The sequence below is a fragment of the Buceros rhinoceros genome, unplaced genomic scaffold (assembly GCF_000710305.1).
Source record: "Buceros rhinoceros silvestris isolate BGI_N320 unplaced genomic scaffold, ASM71030v1 scaffold23543, whole genome shotgun sequence".
NCBI classification, from domain to species: Eukaryota; Metazoa; Chordata; class Aves; order Bucerotiformes; family Bucerotidae; genus Buceros; species Buceros rhinoceros.
In genome coordinates this window covers 24,381-44,414 of record NW_010403341.1, presented here as the reverse complement: position 1 = coordinate 44,414, position 20,034 = coordinate 24,381, and the positions used below count along the sequence as shown (strand labels likewise).

At 43.4% G+C, this 20,034-nt stretch overlaps 1 protein-coding gene across 1 annotated transcript in view; it reads left to right on the top strand.

The window, feature by feature from the left end:
* Positions 1-1,205: 1,205 nt before the first annotated feature.
* The window catches only part of ATF6 (activating transcription factor 6), a gene marked incomplete at its 3' end in the record, with an annotated part of 28,685 nt that continues 9,856 nt past the window's right edge, over positions 1,206-20,034 (top strand). Inside the window, exons 1-7 of the mRNA XM_010132995.1 lie at positions 1,206-1,296; positions 1,616-1,710; positions 2,202-2,331; positions 2,558-2,764; positions 5,118-5,338; positions 10,180-10,365; positions 10,595-10,686. Of these exons, the coding sequence (XP_010131297.1) occupies positions 1,248-1,296; positions 1,616-1,710; positions 2,202-2,331; positions 2,558-2,764; positions 5,118-5,338; positions 10,180-10,365; positions 10,595-10,686 (980 nt within the window). The remainder of the gene's footprint in view (positions 1,297-1,615; positions 1,711-2,201; positions 2,332-2,557; positions 2,765-5,117; positions 5,339-10,179; positions 10,366-10,594; positions 10,687-20,034) is intronic.

The window sequence follows — 20,034 nt, the reverse complement described above, 5'->3', positions numbered from 1 at the left end:
TTTTTCACCACCCAATCGTGCTTTTTCTGCCCCAGGGCATTTGCCTCAGGCCTTCTCCGCTGTGTCCTTCCCCTGCCTTCTCCCTGTTCACTGTGTCCTAACCCCCCTCCACAGCACAAGCCCTGGGTTATCCGACATAAACCTCAGGTACTAAGAGCATTCCTAGAGGCATTGTAGAGGCAGGCACTGGAGAAAGTGGGGGAACTGCTGGATTGTACAAGGGAAAGGTATTTCCCATCAGCAGGGCAGCATTAGTTACCTAGTTATTAGTTACTGCACAGCTCAGGCTGTGGCTTTTGGTCACTCTTCCTACAAATGTGCTCTGATGCCTGGAAATACTAGTGTATCTGTGTGGTCTGCAGGCTTCCTGAGTCGCCTTTTATGAGGCAAGTTGAGAATGTAAGGAAAGGCACGTTGGGAGGATAGTTTTTAGCAAGAGAATCTTTGCTGTATATTTGTATAAGTTCGGTATGTGATATTTATGTTTTCCAGGCAAGTGCTCATAAAAATGTCACATTTGAGTGGGGAACTGAGATTTACAAGTGCCTCACAGCAAAAACAGAGCAAGAATATTTGATCGTTGTTTTGAAGGTCACACAGTAGATAGTATGTATGAAGTGATTTTGGTCTTTTTTTTTTTTTCCTTCTGTTGGAAAGGAAACTGGTGGCCCTGGTCTTAGAAGATGATAGTGTCAGTTTATGCAGGTAGAGGGAGACCTAATTCATACTGCTCATCAGATCTTGAGCAAATCAGACCTTGTGTCTCTCAGCTGATAAACTGCCACTGATGCTGCTGTGGTTTGTAAAGTGCTTTGAGATGTGATGATGAAGGGCATTAAATAAGTCTTTCAGTGCAGATGAGGGGGAGGAAGGCAACGGCTGCTAAAACTTGTGCTTTATATGAGGTGGGTCAATGACTGGACTTGGAACGTTTGCTTTATGAATTACTGATAACTGCAATAACTAGTGATGGTCTTAAAGTGACATGCTCCTTTTTTACAGGTCTGAGCTTTAAAAGCAGCCTTGTCTTGTATATCCCAGCAGAGAATCACCCCCTTAAGTGCTTTTATCCCTCTGTTAGGGAACTGAAGGTATCGCTGTGTTGTTCTGTTTTGTTTTCCGGAGCTGTGGAATGTGAACGTAATGGCTGATGGTTTCAGTGTATATTGTGTTCTTGTTTTGTTTCTTTTTCCAAACTGTCCTTTCAGGAAAATGATCTCTATAACTTTCAGTTTGATTTGGATCTGATGTCTTGGGACTCGGACCTTTGGAATATTACCGGACATGCTTATACAGGTAGTGCACTGTCTGTATTTGGCAGGCGTGACTCCTCCCCCCCACCCCACAAGCGTGAGCGGTTACAGCTTTAGGATAGTGATGACTTACGTGAAACTATTTGATGCCCAGCAACATTTAGCTCTGCGATGAGAAGTCATGCTGTGTTCTGTGGATGGGTACAGCTGGTGAGGGCTGCCCTACAAGCTGAGCTGCTTAGTATTCTTTAATTTCGCTGTGTTTTCTTGCTTCAGGGATTAAATAGCTGTTGTCGGGCAGCTGACCTCCCATTGCTAAAAGCTAAAAGCTAAAAGCTTTTTTTGTTACCTGCCTCTTGCAGATGCAAGCGTGAAGACAGAACCCCTGTCACCAGCCACTTCCAATTGTTCGGTCCCTTCTCCACCGTCTGTGGACTCTCCGATGCAGAATGTGCCTGTACGCAGAAACCTCCGTGTAGCACAGATAGCAGCAGTCATTCAGAACCAGCTGGGATGAGCCAAAAGCCCCGTGATTTACTTGTTGACCAGCTGGATGGCATAAGAGGAAACAGCTTGTTTTTCCAAGCCTCGCAAAACCAACTTCCCTTCAGTGATGTGGTCCTTCCTGTCCTGCTGTAACCAATTCTAAACTGAGCATCTTCCCTTCTGTCTCCTCAGCTGTGTTTATTAGCCTGGTTGCCAAACAAATGCCTTCTTAAGGCTTCTGAGTCTGCCAGTTGCTGGCCTCTGCTTCCTGTCGCTCTGCCGATGGGGTGTAGTACTTGCTTGGTGCTTGGTATTGACCAGAAGAAAACTGCAGAACAAAGCCTTTCTGTTTGCTGCAGCAGCAGCAGCACAGATGTGATGAAAGGCAGTTATGCTCTGAACTGGTAGTGGATGTTTTTATGTGTTTCTGAAGCATTAATCTCACGTACTTTCTGTCTGCAGGATGATGCAGACTTCAGCAGTAGCTCCCAGATGTCTCCTGTCTCTCTGTACAGCAAGAGCTGTCGAAGCCCTGCATCCCCCGAAGGAGATGGAGGGAAGAAGCCTGCTGTCAGCATCACTTCTCGGTCTGGTATGAGAGACTGAGTTACTTTGATTCCACTGGTAGTGTGTGTATTGTCTCGCACAGAAACGTTTGACTAACAGACGCTAGTATATTTTGAATTTGTTATCAGATATGTCTGTTTCTCACAAATATTACAGGTGGCTAAAAAAACCAACATACCAAAAAAACATGTTATGGCTGCTTGAATATTTTATGTCTTCTGGACCAACTCTGACTCTTTTTTCTTTCCTAGCAAATAATTCTGCGAGGACACTGAAGAGGTGTGGTCAGACAGCATCCAGGCCTTTGATACAACCCAAACCCCTTTTGCCTGCTGTACCTGAAGCTCAAGCTAACATTGGCATCCCGGCTAAAACTATCATTATTCAGACTCTTCCCACCCTCGTGCCACTGCCAAAGCATCAGCCAGTTGTTAACATCCAGCCAGCACCTCCTAAAGGTAGGTGAATTGTCCTGACAGAGGCAGATCTTGGGGGCGAACACTGTTTGCGATAGTCGCTAGAATGAGGTTATCTTTGGCTTGTGAAACTGGAGGGGACACTACACTGAGCGCTGGCAATCGTGGAGGTGAAACTGCTGATTTGGAAGGATCTCCCGGGACCCTTTGCTCTGCTGTACTTGTGATGGCAAGTGGTGCATGAGGTGATGACAGTGCTATCCTGTAGTAACCAAAGAAAGATCCAGCAGGATCAGTTCGGGTGGGTTGAGTGAAGCTTGAAAGCTTGGGAAGGGTGATAAAAGCTTTTTTTTACCCACGTGAAACTCTGCCACAGGATGGTGGAAACGTAAGTTTGTGGCTTTTTATCTCATTAAATAGCATGTTGTGAAATACGCTAAAGTAAAGAGAGCCATGTTAGAGAAGCTGCTTGTGGCTGCAAGCTGATGTTACCAAGAGGCGAGTGATTTCCTGTCCACTGACAGTTCTTCATTCCTCCTGTTGCCCAGTAAAAGGTTTTTGAAGTAGCCTGAGCCTTCATTTCTGAAGCCAAAGTGTAAGTTCACTCTTCAGCTAAGGCACAAGGGATGTTAGTTGCATTGCTGGTGTTGTCAGATGCTGTTGCTCATTTTCACCAGCTGATGGCTGCAGTCTCTTGCAGTTGACTGTACGGGCAGTGTAGCATGGAAGGAAAAAGAGACAAATACTTCCAAGACATGTATTTGGAAACTTTGTAATAGTGAAACTATTACTTTGTAATAGTGAAAACTTTGTCTTCATTACTAATTGCTTTTCTACCAGGAGTTAAGCCAAAGCTGGAGACACTGACTTTTGTTATAACATGCCTAAAATTTTTAGACCACTTAGAACACAGGTCAGCACAGTCAGTGTGACCTAATTCGTATTCCTTCTGATGTTCCAGCTGATAAAATACCATCTGGAATAAGGAATGTTGGGGATATGCATTTTTTGATATAAGTATAGTACTGTGAAGATCAGCTCCTCCTTTTCCCTGAAGACAAGTCAAGAGAGTAGTTTCTGTGAAGCACTGTAGAGGAAATACTTTTGGGAAGGTATTTCCATGCCTTGTACGTACTTTAACTGATTCTGTGTTTAAAAATACAGTTGTGTCACTTCCATAATAAAAAGCATAAGGATTTTTTCGTTAATCAAAATCCCCTGCACAGGATGGGTTGGAGCTACCAGATCAAAGCAGATGAGAAGTGATGTTTTTACAGTGCCTTTCATAAAAGCTTGAAGAAGAAAGCATGATCTCAAAGCATCACACACTTTATGCATAAAAAAAATTGTTGAAATAATTTCAAATTCACCATTTGAGGGTCTCAAATAGGGTAGTGATAACTTAGAATGTCTTCAAGATTATCTCTGGAAAAAAAGAGATCTAATCCTACGCCTCGTACATGAAAGATCTTGGCACTGGGTAACGTTTTTCGCCTTCCAGAAGCTTGGGTAAATGCTGTAATACGTTGCCATGTGTTTTGGTTGGAATGCTCAGCTGGAATGTGCTGTTTGTGAAAGCTGGCAAGGTCATCCTGTTACAAAGAATTAGAGAGATGCTCGTTCATGTGTTTTCAGACAACAAAATGTTTCTCAAGCACCTGCTTGAATTAAATGTAGTTGCTGGACTGAAATTTCTTGGAAGTGACTGGTTTTATTTCCATGTCAAACTTTTTCAGAACTACCTCATGTTTTCTGCTTGCTTTTCTTTAGCTCTGTTCAGCATGTGCGTAGAATTTCTTACATAAGATTTTTTTTAAAAAATTGGTCTTGTCTTAGTGCGAAGTGAGGCTTTAACTTTATGTTTTGAAAGCATAGCTTGTATTGTTTCTTCTCGATCTTCTTTCTCTGTGCCGTTTCTGAATTGGTTTGTATAGTACGAGTCACTTCTGTGCAGTAGGTTTTCCATTTAACACAACGGTAAAGCAGGGATGGACAAAAGGGAGAAGGAGGATTGAGGTGAGCTGACCAAGTTCTTAGAAAAAATTGCTCAAAGAGCGTCAAGTGCTAGCAATACTGAAATGACTAGTGTTTCCTGCAAGTCTTGAGTTTCATTAACTTTGAAGAGCTTTTTGGAGAGGTTGTTTTATTAGATTCCTTTAATATATATTTGGTTTGCAGGATGGATTAAGAGCTCTGCAAGCTTTTGAGACTTTTTTTGGTTTTTTTCCAGTCCTGTCCTGGGGAATGCTACAGAATTGGGCTTGAGATAACTTGTGTGGAGCTGGAGAGGAAGCAAGGCTTTCTGCCCCCTGTATCAGTATTCCCCTACAAACTGGTTGTGTGCAAATCCGTTTCATCTCATATGCGGAGCACTCCTGTTTGTTCTTTGTTCTAGGTCAATCAGTGGTGCTTCCCCAGCCTGCCGTGGTACAGCTACAGACTTCTGGGGTGCTTCCTGCCTCCCAGCCAGTCATTGCCGTCGCTGGAGGGACCCCCCCACTGCACAATCCTACAGTGAATGCATTGGCCCCAACTGCTGGAAATGGCTCAACAAGTGGCAAAATACCTGCAACCAAGCCCTTGCTTCAAAGCACCCCATCAGCAGTGGGGCTGGATGTAAGTTCTGGCTCTGTGATCATAGCTGATAACCAAAGCTTGGGAACGGTTTTCAGTTGCCTGCATGTGGGATATAATGGGAGAACCAGCTCACTTCAGAGCTGTGGGAAGACAGAGCTGTGGTTGGGCTCATCTGATAGGATTTCTAACAGTAAACAGGGAATTTGGCAAAGGATGGGGAGAAACAGCTTGGTATGTGCTGGCCTGCCTGGAGCTGCAGACCAGGAATACAAGCACTGTGACGGAAGACATTGCTGAGATGTTTTTTCCTTAGCTTGTCTTCCCAACTGCAAGCTCTCAATGGCTGGAGCTCTCTTACGTACCTGTATCTGGTTTTTAATTAGTGCTAAACCATTTTTCTAATCCAGGTATTAAAAACACACGTTTGGAAGTAGATGAACTGGAAATGTCAGCAGCAGGCCTGATTCTTTTTCCACCCCCTCTATCTCCCCAGCTTTTAGTCATGATTTTCAGAACCTTCAGGTGCTGAGTTTCCTATGATCCTAATCTCTTCAGGCTCCCTTTTGGTCGCATACTGAATGAGCAGAGAAGGGGTAAGCGCTCAACAGTCACTGCACGAGTAAATAAGATTTTCTACTGTAGCAATAGGTGTAAACAGAAGTAGCTTTTGAGATGTGTGGAGGTTTTTTTCCCCCTGTATCTTTGACAGTGTAACCAGCTCGTGACCTGGGTGTTAACTTTATTTGGTTCTGAGTAGTTCAGAGCTGCTTTGGTTGCATTTTGTTGTCCAAAGGAAGGTGTGGTTGTGGAAAGTACCGAAGCTTCTTGTCTGTGGCTTTTAAACTCTCAGGGTGTCGTTTTCCAGTGATGTTGTTCCAGCGGCAGTTGTGAGCCGAGGGTCCTATCACACCTCTCAGTGTGAGGGAGAAAACACCGGTGTCCGTCTACGTGAAGTTGTGCAGCAGTCACATGTTTATTAGCAGCGCAGGACGCTGTTTCTCTAAGACACATGCCTTCTGGCTTCTTGGGAGGGATGTTATTGTATCATTCTGTAGCTTCTGAGACTTGCCACTCATGCTTGATGATAAATTTTCCTCACTACTCGTGTGTATGTGTGTGCACTGCGTTTTTGTTCTACAAATAGTTCAGCAGCCAGACTGCAATGGGAACCTAATCTTGAGTTTGCAGGAAGCTAACAAAGGTCTGTCAGTAGACTGAGCAGTTAAGAGCATTGCCTGCAAGGCACATCCAAACTGAAGAGACCTGTCAGAAGGCATTAGATTTGTGACTGCCTGCGATGAGGACAGGCATGGCACCTTGCCATTGTCTGAATATAAGGTTTAATTGACAAAACACCTTCGTTGTCATCACGCTTCGTGTACACGTCTGTGACAGTCAGGAGTCAAATGCGTAGCTGGGGTAATGAGTAGCTGTTTTCAGCACTGGTTGTGCGGGTATTTCCACCTGAAGCTGTTCTAGGGAGGCAGTTTTAAGACTTAGTATCAGCCTAAATGCTGCACGTCTTACCTGTGTTTGTTGAAAGATGAAAAAACAGTTGCAGCTGCTCTTTGGCACATTCTGTGAAACAGCAATTTGAACGAGAACAAATGTTTCCGGCTACAGCTGGCGCCAGCAGGGTTAAAACATCCTGCCACTGCCTAGACACCATATGTGGTGCTCAGAGCTGCACAGATGTAGCTGTCACTTGAGCTCTGGAACACGTGTTCTTGTTTGCTAATCTGAGCAGATGTTGTGGGATAAAAAGAAACACTGCAGGACTTTCTTTTGGACTTAGGAGGGATAAGCTGTGAGCTTAACACTCAGCCCGTCCCGGTTCGGCCGAGATGGCTGAGAGCACGCCGTACGTGCGAGGCCCTGGGTTGTCTTGTCATGGTGCCATGTGTTTATCCAGCTTGCACTCTGCGGGGAAGTGCCAGGCTTTCAGTGCGGTCACTCTTCACTAGGAAACTAGGTGAAGAACTTTCCGCTAGGAAATAAGACAAAAGAAGGGCTGCCAGAGCAAGCCACTCTTCCGAGTGAATAAAAGAGGCTCTTAACTAAAAAAGCAGATTACCTTTCCTGGTGCAATTAAATGATATCTGCACTTCAACGGTAGGTGGGTGAGGGAATCCAGTTCAGTTGTGTCCTTTTAGGGTTCTTCTCTCTTGCTTCCACTCTGCAGTGAGAAAGGATTTAATTCTGCCTTGCAGATCTGTTGATACAAAAATGCTGAAAATTTAGAAAAAATTAGATTATGCAAAATTATTTCAACGTAAGTGTGAAGTTCTATGAAAGAATCCTGGTTTTCTGCTGTACATCAGGTAATTTCCATGTGGAATAAAATCATAAGGTCAAGTTCTGTGGAGTTAAGAGACAAGAAAACCCAGATTCTTTTATAAGAACAGAGAAAATTCTTGCATACGTTTTGCATTCCCACATTTCAGATGCATCTTCAAAGACATCAGCTTTCATAAGCTGAGGTAAGAAGCCAGCCAGTGTAAAATTGAAATGGCTTGTACTTCCAGCTCTTTGTTACCTTTCCCAGTGTGTGCACCAAAAAACTCTGTGGAGTCAGACACAGATTCTTATTGCCTTGTGCTACAAATGCAGCTTGTGTGGGAATAGGGGGTGAATTTTCCCCAGGACTGAGTTTTGTTTGGAAGACTGAAGCAGCAGTCTTCATCTGGGAGGTGCATGACCCTCTGTAAAGACTCTGAAGACAGATGACAATATGAATCCAGTCAGTACTGTTTGAAGCAAGTTTGTTTTGTTTTGGTGTTTTTGCAATGCACCTTTTGCTTCTCCGTATTTACAACATCTCTGGGGAGCTGCTGCTCCTGACAGCACTTGGAGAACACAGTAAGGGAGCACGGTTAGATAAATACCATCTGAAACGTAGCAGGCAGTGCCTGAAACAGCTGAATTAGTACCTTAGATGTACTCTCTGTGTACAAACATTGCACTGGAGCTTTAACTCCGTGTATTCTCCAGGGAGCATGTAGATTTGCCAGAGGTTTCAGATGCTTTACTCAAAAGCTATCCAGTAGTGAATAACCCTGAGCAGGTTGGCAAACAAGAATGGATGTCAACCATTTGGTCTGCTCTGTTTGACTTCATGATGCAAAACCTCTTTTTAGAAAGAGAAATGTAACTACTTGTTTGGAGTATCACACAGCTCAAGCCAAAGCTGCGGCATGAACTCATTCCTTCTTATTTCATCTCTGGACAGTTGAAGTGATCCTGGCCCCAAGTTGGTGTGTTCTATACGCTGCAGTCCTTGGCTAGCCTGAGTCTTTTTTTCCAAAGTTTTTATGTGTCTGCAGAGTTTTCTTACTTTAAGTAAGTATTGTCTTTTACTTTTTTAAATGCTACAAAACTTAGTGTTAGTGAAAGTATGTTAAAATCTTTTCCTTCTCCACTCTGGTGAAGAGAGAAACTGGAGCAAGTACAGACAGCTTCCCTTTCACAGACTTTTGTTGGTGGCAGCAGACTAGACATATAATAAATGATCTTTACAGAAAGCAATTAGATCAACATGGAGATAGCCCAGATGTTAATGCACTGTAATGTGTGTTTCCTTAGTCTTTGTCACCAGACTGCAGTATCACGAGAGAAGAATGACTTCTCCAAGAAAAACTGGCTGCAGGCTGTTTGGAGACATGTATTGTCTGAGTGGGTATATACAGGGAGAGAGCTGGACAGCTATGGTTAAAGTTCTTTAAGCAGCCAGGCCTTAAGCAGAGCACACTGTCTGCATTTGTTAACGTTACTATTCTGTGACTGTTTATTTTTTCCTAGACTGATACTTATAGACTAGTTCTCATCTTTTTTCTTCAGCTCTCTGTGAGGGAAAGGAAATCAACAGAGTAGTGTTTAATTTTAGGATTTCAAGTAGTTTTGTATAGCTCTGCAGTATTGATTGTCGTTATCCTTGTCAGCAGCGAGATGCTTTCAGTCTAGGTTGTCCCACTCAGTGCAAACCACAAAATGAGTAAGTGGTAAAAGATGATAGGCTGTTCCTGCGTGGGAAGAACATCAGAGTCATCAAGAGTGTTGGAGGATGGGAAGGGGCTACTTTGAACTGTCCCAGTCTGGTCTTGCAGGCTGAATGCCTGGTAGAGGTTGGAGTGAATTAAGTGTGTGTACTCCTGGAGTATATTTGCTGGTTTAGCTTCCTCCAGAAGGAATCGAGTTCGCGTGCTCTATCGGAGACTGTTCTGTGATGTGAACCAAAGCGTATTAAGTGGGACAACCAGGAAATGTGCATCAAAGCCACGCTCCTGATCTGAATTAAAGCATGAGTATAGTTGCACGCAGAGACTGCATTTAAACTGTCGCGTAAGTGCTTGGTACATGTAGAATGTGCAATCTGAGGTCAGCCGCAGTATTCAAAATCTCTAAAACCGTATAGCATAGCTGGAAAAGGTGCAGTCAGTGTGGAAATGGCTTCCATACAGGACAGACTGAAAAACCAGGGGACTTTCCAGTTAGGAGACTGCCTGTACCCTATAGAATGGTGTATGGTAAAGTGAGGATAGAAGACATTCTTGCTGGCTTGCAGACATGTGGATACATATTTTCTGTCTTTGTGATTTGATTGATGACATCAAACTGCTGCTCGAGTCTTACATCCCCTACACATAGAGGGCTGAGAATGCAGGAGAAAACAGAGACGTACAAGACCTGTTTTTCCTTATCTGTGAGCTGTAACTCGTGGAGGTGTAACCGTGATTCCTGGTTACCGCTGTGCTGGACGTGTCAGCTCATGTGATGCAGAGCGCAGGGAGCGTTCTGTGCATACTTTTGACAAAATAGAGGAGCAGAAATTATGCATGAAATAGAGACACTTTAACTTGGAGGCTTCTGTATTGTCTGCCCAGGTCAATGTCTTGAGAAGGCAGCAGCGCATGATCAAAAACCGGGAGTCAGCCTTTCAGTCACGGAAGAAAAAGAAAGAATACATGTTGGGGCTGGAGGCGAGGCTGGAGGCAGCCTTGCTGGAGAATGAGAAACTCAAGAAAGAAAACAGCACGCTGAAGAGGCAGCTGGATGAAGTTGTGTTAGAGGTGAGAGATTGTGATGCAGATCTGACTTTATATAAAGACAGCTGCTCAGCTGGAAGGTACTTGAACAGAACCTTGGGAATGTTGACTGGAAGACCTTTGGGGGTTTTTAGCCTGATCTCCCACTCCCAGCAGGAGTTTCACCAACTCTAAGTCAGGACAGCTTCTGACATACCTTTGCATGTCTGTGCCCCCTTTTTACGACTTGACTTCTCTATTTTTTCCTGCCTAGAACCAGAAGCTCAGAGTATCGTCTCCAAAGAGGAGAACACTGTGTGTGATGGTGATCCTGGCTTTCATAATGTTGAATTATGGTCCACTGAGGTAAGCTGCCTAGGAGTTCCGCTTTGCATAGCAAGTCAGCTGTCCTGTGATTTTTTTTGTTTGAGTCTTTAATACAGACAGTGTTCTGTTTCAAAGCCTGGAGTGTGAAACCTGACTTCTGCCCTTTACTCTCCTCCGGCATAAGGGAAGACTCATCTGTACAGTGGTTGCCCATTTAGAATCCTTCTGGCAACAAGAGCTAGATCTCATACTTTTAATTTCTTTTGGTGGCATTTTGTTAATCAATGCAGCGTACAGCAGTTTGTCTGCTCTGTTGGTAGTTGAAGAGATCAAAAAGCTGTGTTTAGAGTCCTCTTAGAAAAAAAGTCACAGGCTTTGAGAGCTCATCTGCTTGTTTATACCTGTGCTAATCTCAATAGCTGTGAATTTAAGCTGCTCCCAGTTCCCAGCGCAGGAAATCCCACTGTTTGTTATGGTGCTTTGCAATCCTGACCATTAGATGTGTCTATCCGCTATCTTCCTCGTCACAGCATAAGCTCTGTATCACTTGCTTCTAGATCTGGCGAAGAGGTTGTTCCCTCTCCTCAATTAGTTGAAACGATCATCAAAAATCTCTCTCGTTTGAACTGTATTGGTGGGGCAAAGGAACCAGAGAGCAGGAAGGAAATGCTGTGTTACTTCCCCGACACTCTATAAAGAAATCTGTAGGAGAGACGAGTCTTAAAAGGGGTACTTCTTGCTCATGTCTGCCTGTTTAACTGGCTTCGGAACAGAAAGACCTTTCCTGTGAAGCTGTTCCCTTTGTCAAAAGGGGAGGATACTTCAGTAGATTCCCAGTCGCAGTGTCTCCGTTTGTCCTCAAAACCCCAGTCAGACTAAAGGACTGGGTTGGGATAAATCTGGAGGAAAACTTTGACTGAGATAAACTTTTACAATGTTGGTGTTTGTACTTTTAATGATGTTGGAAGATTTGCTAGAACTGAAATTACTTTGAAGTATTTGCACTTACTGCAAATGCTGTTTCTCTCAGGCAGTGAAACATACAGCTGATAATTTTACTTTGTTATGGATGATTTTAAGGTAGACTGTTTCTTGGTGCGTTGAGGGTTTGTATTGGGATTTTTGACTATTGGGCAGGAAAATCAGCTTCCAGGTACTAAGCAGTTGATTTGTACCTCCCCTCTGCACTTGCAAACATTGCCACTCAGTTGAGAGGCACTTGGTGAGAACTGATAGAACCAGTAATCTTTCTGAAGCTGGGAGAGGTTTTAATTGCCTCCACATTGCAGTGAGTTGTTGGAGCGCACGATGCTCTAGTTAGTTTTGAGAGGCTTGGAAACATAGAGAAGGTGGGTGGGAAGTCTTTTACTACAGTGCTCCGAAGTTCTTGTGTCAGCTTCTCTACTTCTGGGACTGAGTAAGGACTTGAGCTTGATGGCAAGAAACTGCTGTCAAAGTAGACCGAAAGGTCAGTTTGTCCTCATATCTCTGCAACGATCAGTAACTGTAGAAATGTGACAGAGTTGATTTATTGATGTGTTTGACATTTAATAAAGTAGATAAAGCAAAACAAAATACTTGGATATCTGGCTCTTCCTGGCTGGTGTAGTAGCCAAGCTATGCCTGAACTAGGTTGTCTGCATCAATACTGCATTTAGGCAGTGAAGAGAAATTAGTTGCAAATTTGCAAGGAATTACTCTTAGCTCTCTGTTTTTGGATTTTTTTTTTTTTCCTCCCCCACCAGAATAAATGCTTGCCCTACAATTAAAACACTGGCCTATGTCAAGGTGGTATGAAAGCTGATTGTGCAGTACCCTTTGGATGGCCCAGAGCGTGGGATATACAAACCATTACTTAAGATTTCACTCCTCCCATGCGCATTTTCTTCCTTTTATAGAGATGCCCCTGGCTGGTAGCACCATGAACGTGATAGTCATGCTTGCTGTTCTGCTTAGTCCTTAACAACAGAAGCTTCCTATACACGTGATATTCTTCAGTCAGAAATAATTTTCTTAAATAAGTAATTTTTTGTTATAATATCCATGCTGGGTTATAGTTCAGCAAAATTTCTTTTCTCCCCTGAGTTAGACTGTGGGAGACACAATTTCTGTCCAGTGGTCAGCTGGAGATCAATGGGATTTGAAGCTTTGTGACAGAGTTGGAAATCATTTCACTTGCACACCTGTGTGGAGGTTTGACAGCAACCAGGCACAGGATGTTTTGATTCAAACATATTAGCAGCGAATATTTTGCGATTTAAAACCAACGAACCATTGCAAGGAGTGACTGACATCAAAAAGAAAAAGCAAAATCATGGGAAATCCAGACCCTAAATCCTGTAGCAGGCTCTGAAATTACCTTACTGTAAGATGTTCCTCAGGGTCTTAATTGGAAGTGATAGGATTCATTGAATGCTGGAGCTGGAACAAAAGGCCAGCTCTATAGGTTTTGTCTTTAGTTGCCTACTTCCATGAAATTGGAGAAAGCCGGGAAGTGGTCGAGTCGGGTTCTTTTGGGCCATGGAAATGAAGCTGAAGGGCAGGCAGCCCTGCAAACCCTCCATGGCTGGTCAGTAGAGGTGCAGTGTTTGGACACTTGGCATTCCCCCAAAAAACCATCTGGATGGTTGGCTCTGAGTGTTCTTCTACGTTAATGGATGTGTGTTGGTTTAACACTGGTTCACACATTGGGTTTTTTGTTGGCCTTGGTGACTGTGTCTGTAAGTGGTCACCAGTCTTGGTGACTGTGTCTGTAAGTGGTGAGGTGTTTGTGATGTGCCATGGAGGACCTTGAGGCTGTGCTGTTCAGCTGTTTTAAGATCATGAGAAGCAGTTCAAGATGTGGCAGCCCTTTTCAAACAAGTTTAGCAGATAAAATTGTTCTGCTGACACATTTTTTCATGCTGACAAACATATGATGTGAGTGGGTAATCCACTACATTGAATTTGGGAATATGGGAGCAGAGCTGAGAGTCTGGTGGGCATATCGACTCAAGAAAATACAGGAAATATTTTAAATATTGGAAGTATTGGAGCCTGATCCAATCTACTTAATTGCCAATGAGGTTTTCATAATAGCCTTCAGTCTTGGACATGGCACCACGTTATCTCTGAGAAAAGAATGTAAGTTGAATTAAATATGAATGGAATACAAATGTGAATTTAATACTTTCTGGTCATGGAAGTGGCTTGTATAGAGTTAATGGTAACTCTGCATTGTGTTGTACTGTGTTACTAAACTCTTTGGGGTTTGTTGATATTTTGTATAGCAAACCAAACCTTTCGATTCTTAGAAGCAGAAGTAATTTAGCAGGAATTCTCTTAGTGTGAGTATCTGTTTGCTTTATGCTGGAAGAAAGGCACCCAGGAATTTCCCATCTGTATGTGTCGATGAACTATTCTCTAATCTTTGTGAATTACTTGGATTTGGATTTAACATCCATAAAAACTTCCCTTTATTATTATTTAAAAATGATTGGTGAGGTGCGTGAAGGGAACAGGGTACACTGTGATTCAGTTCCTTGCAGGGGTCACCCCCTTGCCCCAGTCTTACATACCATGAGGTGCAAGACAGGAATCGGCAACCCGCAGTGCAGTGAGCACGGAAACCTTGGCAGTGCTGGGAGCCGGAGGCAGTATCTCCTACCTTCACCCTTGCCTTCTGTGAGAGCCAGTGTCCGTCAGCTCGGCTGGCACGGCACCCCTGAAAGAACGCTGCTGACTTGTAGTTAGCTGTGTGGTTTTTTTGTATCACTTACAACACGAAATCTGAAAATATTCAAACTATTACGATTTCTGAATGCCTTTTTTTTCCCCCTTGTTTAATTTCCACATTTGTTAGTCTGTTCCTGGGTGGTAACCAGATTTGAAAAAGTGATGAATAAGCACAAACAGTGCTGAAACAAATGGAAACCGAGCACATGTTCTAGGCTAAACAGTCCATGTATTTATGTTGGGAGTATTTTTCTTTTGTTTCTCTTCCTTGTCTTGTGTGTTTGGTTTATTTTTAGTGGAAGTCCCCCATGTGACACAAAATGTTTGCAGGAAACTAACCCAGCTAATGTATAGAAAGTAGGGTAGGGTGAACAATGACAGAGGATGCAAACGGTAAATATTCTGCATCTTCTGCGTCTTGGGGCAGTAGCAGCAAAGCATCATTTTCTCGGCTATGAAAAATGTTCAACTAGTTATATTTTTCCCCCTTATTAATCAGTCTCTTCAAGTTTCCATGGTGTTCATCGCCTAACAGCAGTCTTAGAGTGTTTATAAAGATGTCAGCCAGCCAGAATGTGCCCTAAGTACCATTTCAGATATTTACAGGACAGAAGACAAAGAAAAATGTCAAGCTGGAGAGAGGAAAGGCAGATCTACAAAGAGATTAGAACGGGGATTTGAGAACATGGTGTGTGTTTCGGTTTGGTTTGTTGGGGGGTTTTTTAATTATTTTTTTCTTACAAGTTAGCCACATTTGTATGGCTGGAACCCCTTTCAAATTGGAAAACAGACATGGTGATGTAACCAACAATTCTTAAGCTGTATTTTGGTGGAGAATGACTGAGGTGATGATTGATGGAGCTGAGTAAAGCTGCTGCTTCAAAATCTGTGTCCTGTTGATCTACAGCAGCTGGATTAGAATAGCTGGCCTTTTGTAGGGACGGCATTGCAGCTCCTTTCTAGGGTGTCCTGATGGGTTGTCCTCTGCTTTCCAGGACTGTCCTGGAACCTGAATAAGCTATTAGAAACTTTGACGCACTGAGCATTCTGCAAATAAAGACCCCAGCTTGGGTAGCCAAGAAGCACGATTTGTCTGCTGTCACAGACTGCAATAAACAAAGTGGATTTTTGACTCCTGAAAGACTTAGGGGTGTGTCTCATGTCTCAGATTGGTAGCACAAACATCAGAGGTAGAAACCCAGAAGTGGTAAGATTAATCATCTTTTACTACAAAAGAGGAAGTCCCTCAAGCATTGTCCAGCCACGATCTGATGCTTGTAAGGATGAGGTAGCAAAACACAAGTCTTTCAGCAGCACCCAGGTTAGCATCCCACCTAGTCTGCAGGCTGCTAGTCAGTACTAAGGTAGCCTGCTGAGCTTTTGGAGCACACATGATGCTGAAAGCACCATCAGCTGGGCACGCCTCTCCTGGCGTCAGTGTCTTTTAGAGCCCTTACTCAGGCCGAGCCACCTCGAGTTGTGTGGGACAGCAGGATTATTCTGAGGATTGGTGTGTTCAGGAGTGTTTTCATGCATGTTTGCTGCTGTTTGAGTCTTAATGCTGGACCGCTTGATTAGAGAAACAGACTCTTCTTATGGCAAGGAGGAATCTAGGGATACCTCAGTGGTGGGAAGTCGGGAAGTTGCCACCTTCCAGCTGAGCCTGATCTGGGAGTGGTGCTGAACTGTGAGCATTAAACATTGTACCCATGACTGTGGATTAGATAGAGTTCTCTAAACGTGCGCTAACTGCTTGAAGGATCTCTCAAAGATGTTCTGAGAACTTAGAACCGCAAATCAGGGGCTGTACAGCAGAGTGAGTTTCTCGCTCTCCATTCAGCCCTGGGCTTTTTTGCTGTCAGTGAAGGATAGAAAGGGATTGTTCCTCTGCTTTTTGCAAACCTCAATAGCCTTCTATGTCTCCTCAGGAGGTTAGTAAACTTAAATATGATGTCTAGCTGAAGTATGCTAACAAACATACCTACAAATGACAGCGGTCAAAGGGCTGTTAGTTTCTTACACACCTGTAGAGAGGAACCGCTGAAATTTGAAGAGAAAACTATTAGGTGAGTGCAAGAGGCATGCAACAGTGCCATGTTAGCCAGCTTCTTCTGGCTGCCAAGGAAATCCTGAGCCCTCTGAGCATTTTATCAAAACCAGCAGAAACTCCAGAAGCCACATGCGGCTTTTAAAACTTCTGATACAGGAAACTTACTTTAATGTATCTGACGCTGAGAGAATACGTTTCGGTGCTGAGTTGAGTGTTCGTTTGTGTTGGAGAAAACTGTTTCTGTAGCATACCTTTGGTCTCGTGTTGTAGTTTCTCCTTGAAGAGGGAGAGAAATAGAGAGGAAAAGAACAGGCTGAGTAATTTGGACTTGGATCCAGGTTCTAGAGCTTTGAGAACCTCTCTTGATGCTTGAATAAAATTGATTACCCTTGGTTTTCTGAGAAACTACAACTGCAGGAGCAGGAAGTGATTCCTTCCTCCTTCCTTTGCTGATCACAGCCACATGTTCATCCTGGCAGAGTTGTGCCTTGGCCTGGCTGTGCTCTCTTGTCCTGTCCTGCTGCTGCTTGTGCAGTTGCAGAGCCTGCGCAGAGTGACAGATCCACTCGCTGGTAACTTAGCCTTTTCTCCAAGTGTTTTTGCCCTGAATGAACGTTGCAGTTGAGACTGCTTGCAGCAGGTCTGCCCAGGCTTTAGCAGTAAAGGCCAACCCACTTCCAAATAACTGTATATAGTTTTCTAAGCAAAACTAAATGTTCTAGGAGGTGATACTTGCTTTCTTCCTTTCTTTTCTAAGAGCTTTATTAAAAATAAATTGCTTTTTCTTGTGTTTTGCATTCTTTAAAAAACGCGGAGAACATCCCCCCAGTTTGGGTTGCTTTCCTCATCTTCCCCAGCAGGGAAAAGAGGCTGGGCTCCTCTTACTGGCCCAGCACTCGCAGAGGGTAGCTCTGGAGCAGCCTGGCAGGAGAAGGGGGTGCCTTGCTGTCAGCAGATGGTATCCTCATCGGGAATAAGAAGTGAGAAATAACTTTCCAGACGGCGTTTGGCTCTGTGGCAGCCTTGTCTGGAATCGGTTAAGAAGAGGACAAGGTCCTTGGTTGGTGTCTCCTTGCAATGTCAGCTTCAGCCCATTGGAAACATGCCAGCGCGTATTCAGAGGTGGTTCTGTCCCCAGAAAACTCTTCGTTATGATGTCACTATTGGCTTTCGTCTGCAAGTTACTGTGCAACTGAAATGTCAGTATTCAAAACTTGAAGTGCACAGGGTTTGTTCAGCCAGAAGTACAAATGAGATTTAGTTTGGGCTCCTGGCAAGACCTGCTTTCACATTTATCAGACTGACATTCAAACCAAAGAAGTAAAAACACAGCTAAAATATCATGTGGCACTCAATGCCTGGAGAAACCATGGCAGGAGCGTTGCTTTTCTTTCCCTCCTATAGTCAAATTTATCTATGCTTCTGAACAAACATCTGCATGAAGTATTAGCGGCCCTTTGTTTTTTCCCTTGGATCTGGTTTTGCATCTCAAACAAGCCGATAGCATGGCCAGCTTGGACAGAGTGTCTGTGGTTGTGTGAAAACCCTTTAATGCTCAGGGTATCTGGGATGTCCAAATGCAGGCCACAAAGCCTTGGTAGGCACCCCGAGTGTGCAAGTGTGGCCAAACAGAAGAGGTTTCCGCTTCCAACTGGTCATCTTGTCCAGAAAAGCCATTTCTCAGCCTCAGTCTTTCTTGACTCTTAATGTGGGACAGTAACTCAGTTCCTGCAAGTAGTAGGACTTGCTCAGGGCTTTGCTTTTCCAAGTTCTCATCTTGTAGCCCAACAGAATGAAAAAATTGTCCCTGCTTTTTCTGCCATATTAAAACATTTTTTAAAGCAAAATATCTTAGCTGGTATCTTAGCTGAAAACACTTGTTTTCAGAAGCTTTTTTTCCTCTGAATGGGATAATCTATCTTTCTTTTTTCACTGTTTCTAGCCTCTTCTGCCTGATGTTTTCAAATGCTCAATATTGACTTAAACTTCAATGTCATCGTGTTGGGTTCTGCTCCATAGACCTTCCTGTTCCAGCTTGTATTGTTGCTGTTCCGCCCAGCAACTGTAAAGCTCAGAATGCCTCAGGCGGGCAGGTGTTTCCAGATGTAGCTCCGCAGGACACGTCCGTCCATCCTAGTTGCTAAAGGCATTCCTTGGTCCTAAGTCATGCTTTTTCCCCTGTGTCAATTTGAGATGTTAAAAGAGGAATATTCCTGACATCCCATGTCATACCCTCATGTACCCACTTGTCATGGAAAGTTCTTTGAGAGTGAGAAGTTAGAGAATATAGACCATTACCTACATGGCCTCTGCTATCTGTTTCCTGAAGATGGAGCCCTATTTACAAACTCCACAAGTGACCTCCCTGGGAGAAAGGGGAACAAAGGATTCAACAGAACAACAGCTTCTATTCAGATGGGGAAAAAACTAACAAAACTCCTCAAGTAACTAAAGGTGGAAACCAGGCAGTATTTAATGTTGTGGGGTTTTTCCTTATCCAGAATGAAAGTTCTTTTGGTTTTGGGTCATTGTCACAAGGAAGAGAACTTATTTAGTCATTTATGTATCAGACATATTTGGGACTTTGAAAAGGAAGCTTTGGATCATCTTCAAGGTCCTGAAAAAAATGATTGGGGAAGGGGAGACAAGTGTAGCCCCTGTAGCTTAAGGCAGAAATTGCTGCTACTCCTGCTTCAAAAGAAGCATGTTGTGGAAAATAACATTCCTGATAAAGGAAAGGACATTGAACAAATACCATAAAGTAGTGTGAATGATATATACTATATATATAATACACACTATAAATATTTTGTCCTCAAGTTGGTGCCCATGTTCTCCGAAGGGGGAGCCATGGTTTTTGCCTGTAAGGATGGCAAAATGTACTCTCTTCACCTCCTCCTTTGTCTTCTGCTGCTGAAGATACCTTTTTTCAGGTTGAAACATCCTGTGCTTAGTTGCTGCCAAAACTGAAATTTTAGTTTTGATGAAAAGATCTGTAAAAGAAGAGTGAAAGTAAAACATTTCCTCTCTATTGAAGCTAATAAAATAAAATGAGGTGTGTGTGGTTTTGAGTGGCTGTACAGCTCAAACAACGAAGTTACGAGAACTGAAGGCGAGCCGTGATTGCAGGGTGGTGCATTTATTCTTGATGGACTTGGTTTGGGTTTCTCTACTTCTGTTCAGAGTTCAGGGTGAAATGGAGTAGTAACGAGCTGCATGTGGCACTCAAAACTAGTCACCCCAAACTAGTCACCTCTCCAGGCTGGAAACTGAAACAACAAGAATGGCCTTTGCAGAACAAGGCAAAGAGGAGGGAATAACTATCATGGGAAAATGTAGATCTGTTACACACCTACTGATTAGGTTTTTGTCAGCTTTCACTAAGTAATTAACGTGGAAAGTTTCTCTGGGTCAATGAGTCATTTTGAACAGGAAAGGAGAGGAGTAGGGTAGGGTAAAATACCAGACCCAGTAGGTCCATCAACACACTGATGACTGATATGCTTCAGGCTATGGAGAAAAGGTTTGCAGGAGAGGTGCAACTTTCAGATCTAATGGCTATTCTTGGTTGAATGACTAAAATACCGTAAACTTTTAGCTGCCACAGCTCCAAATTATGTAGA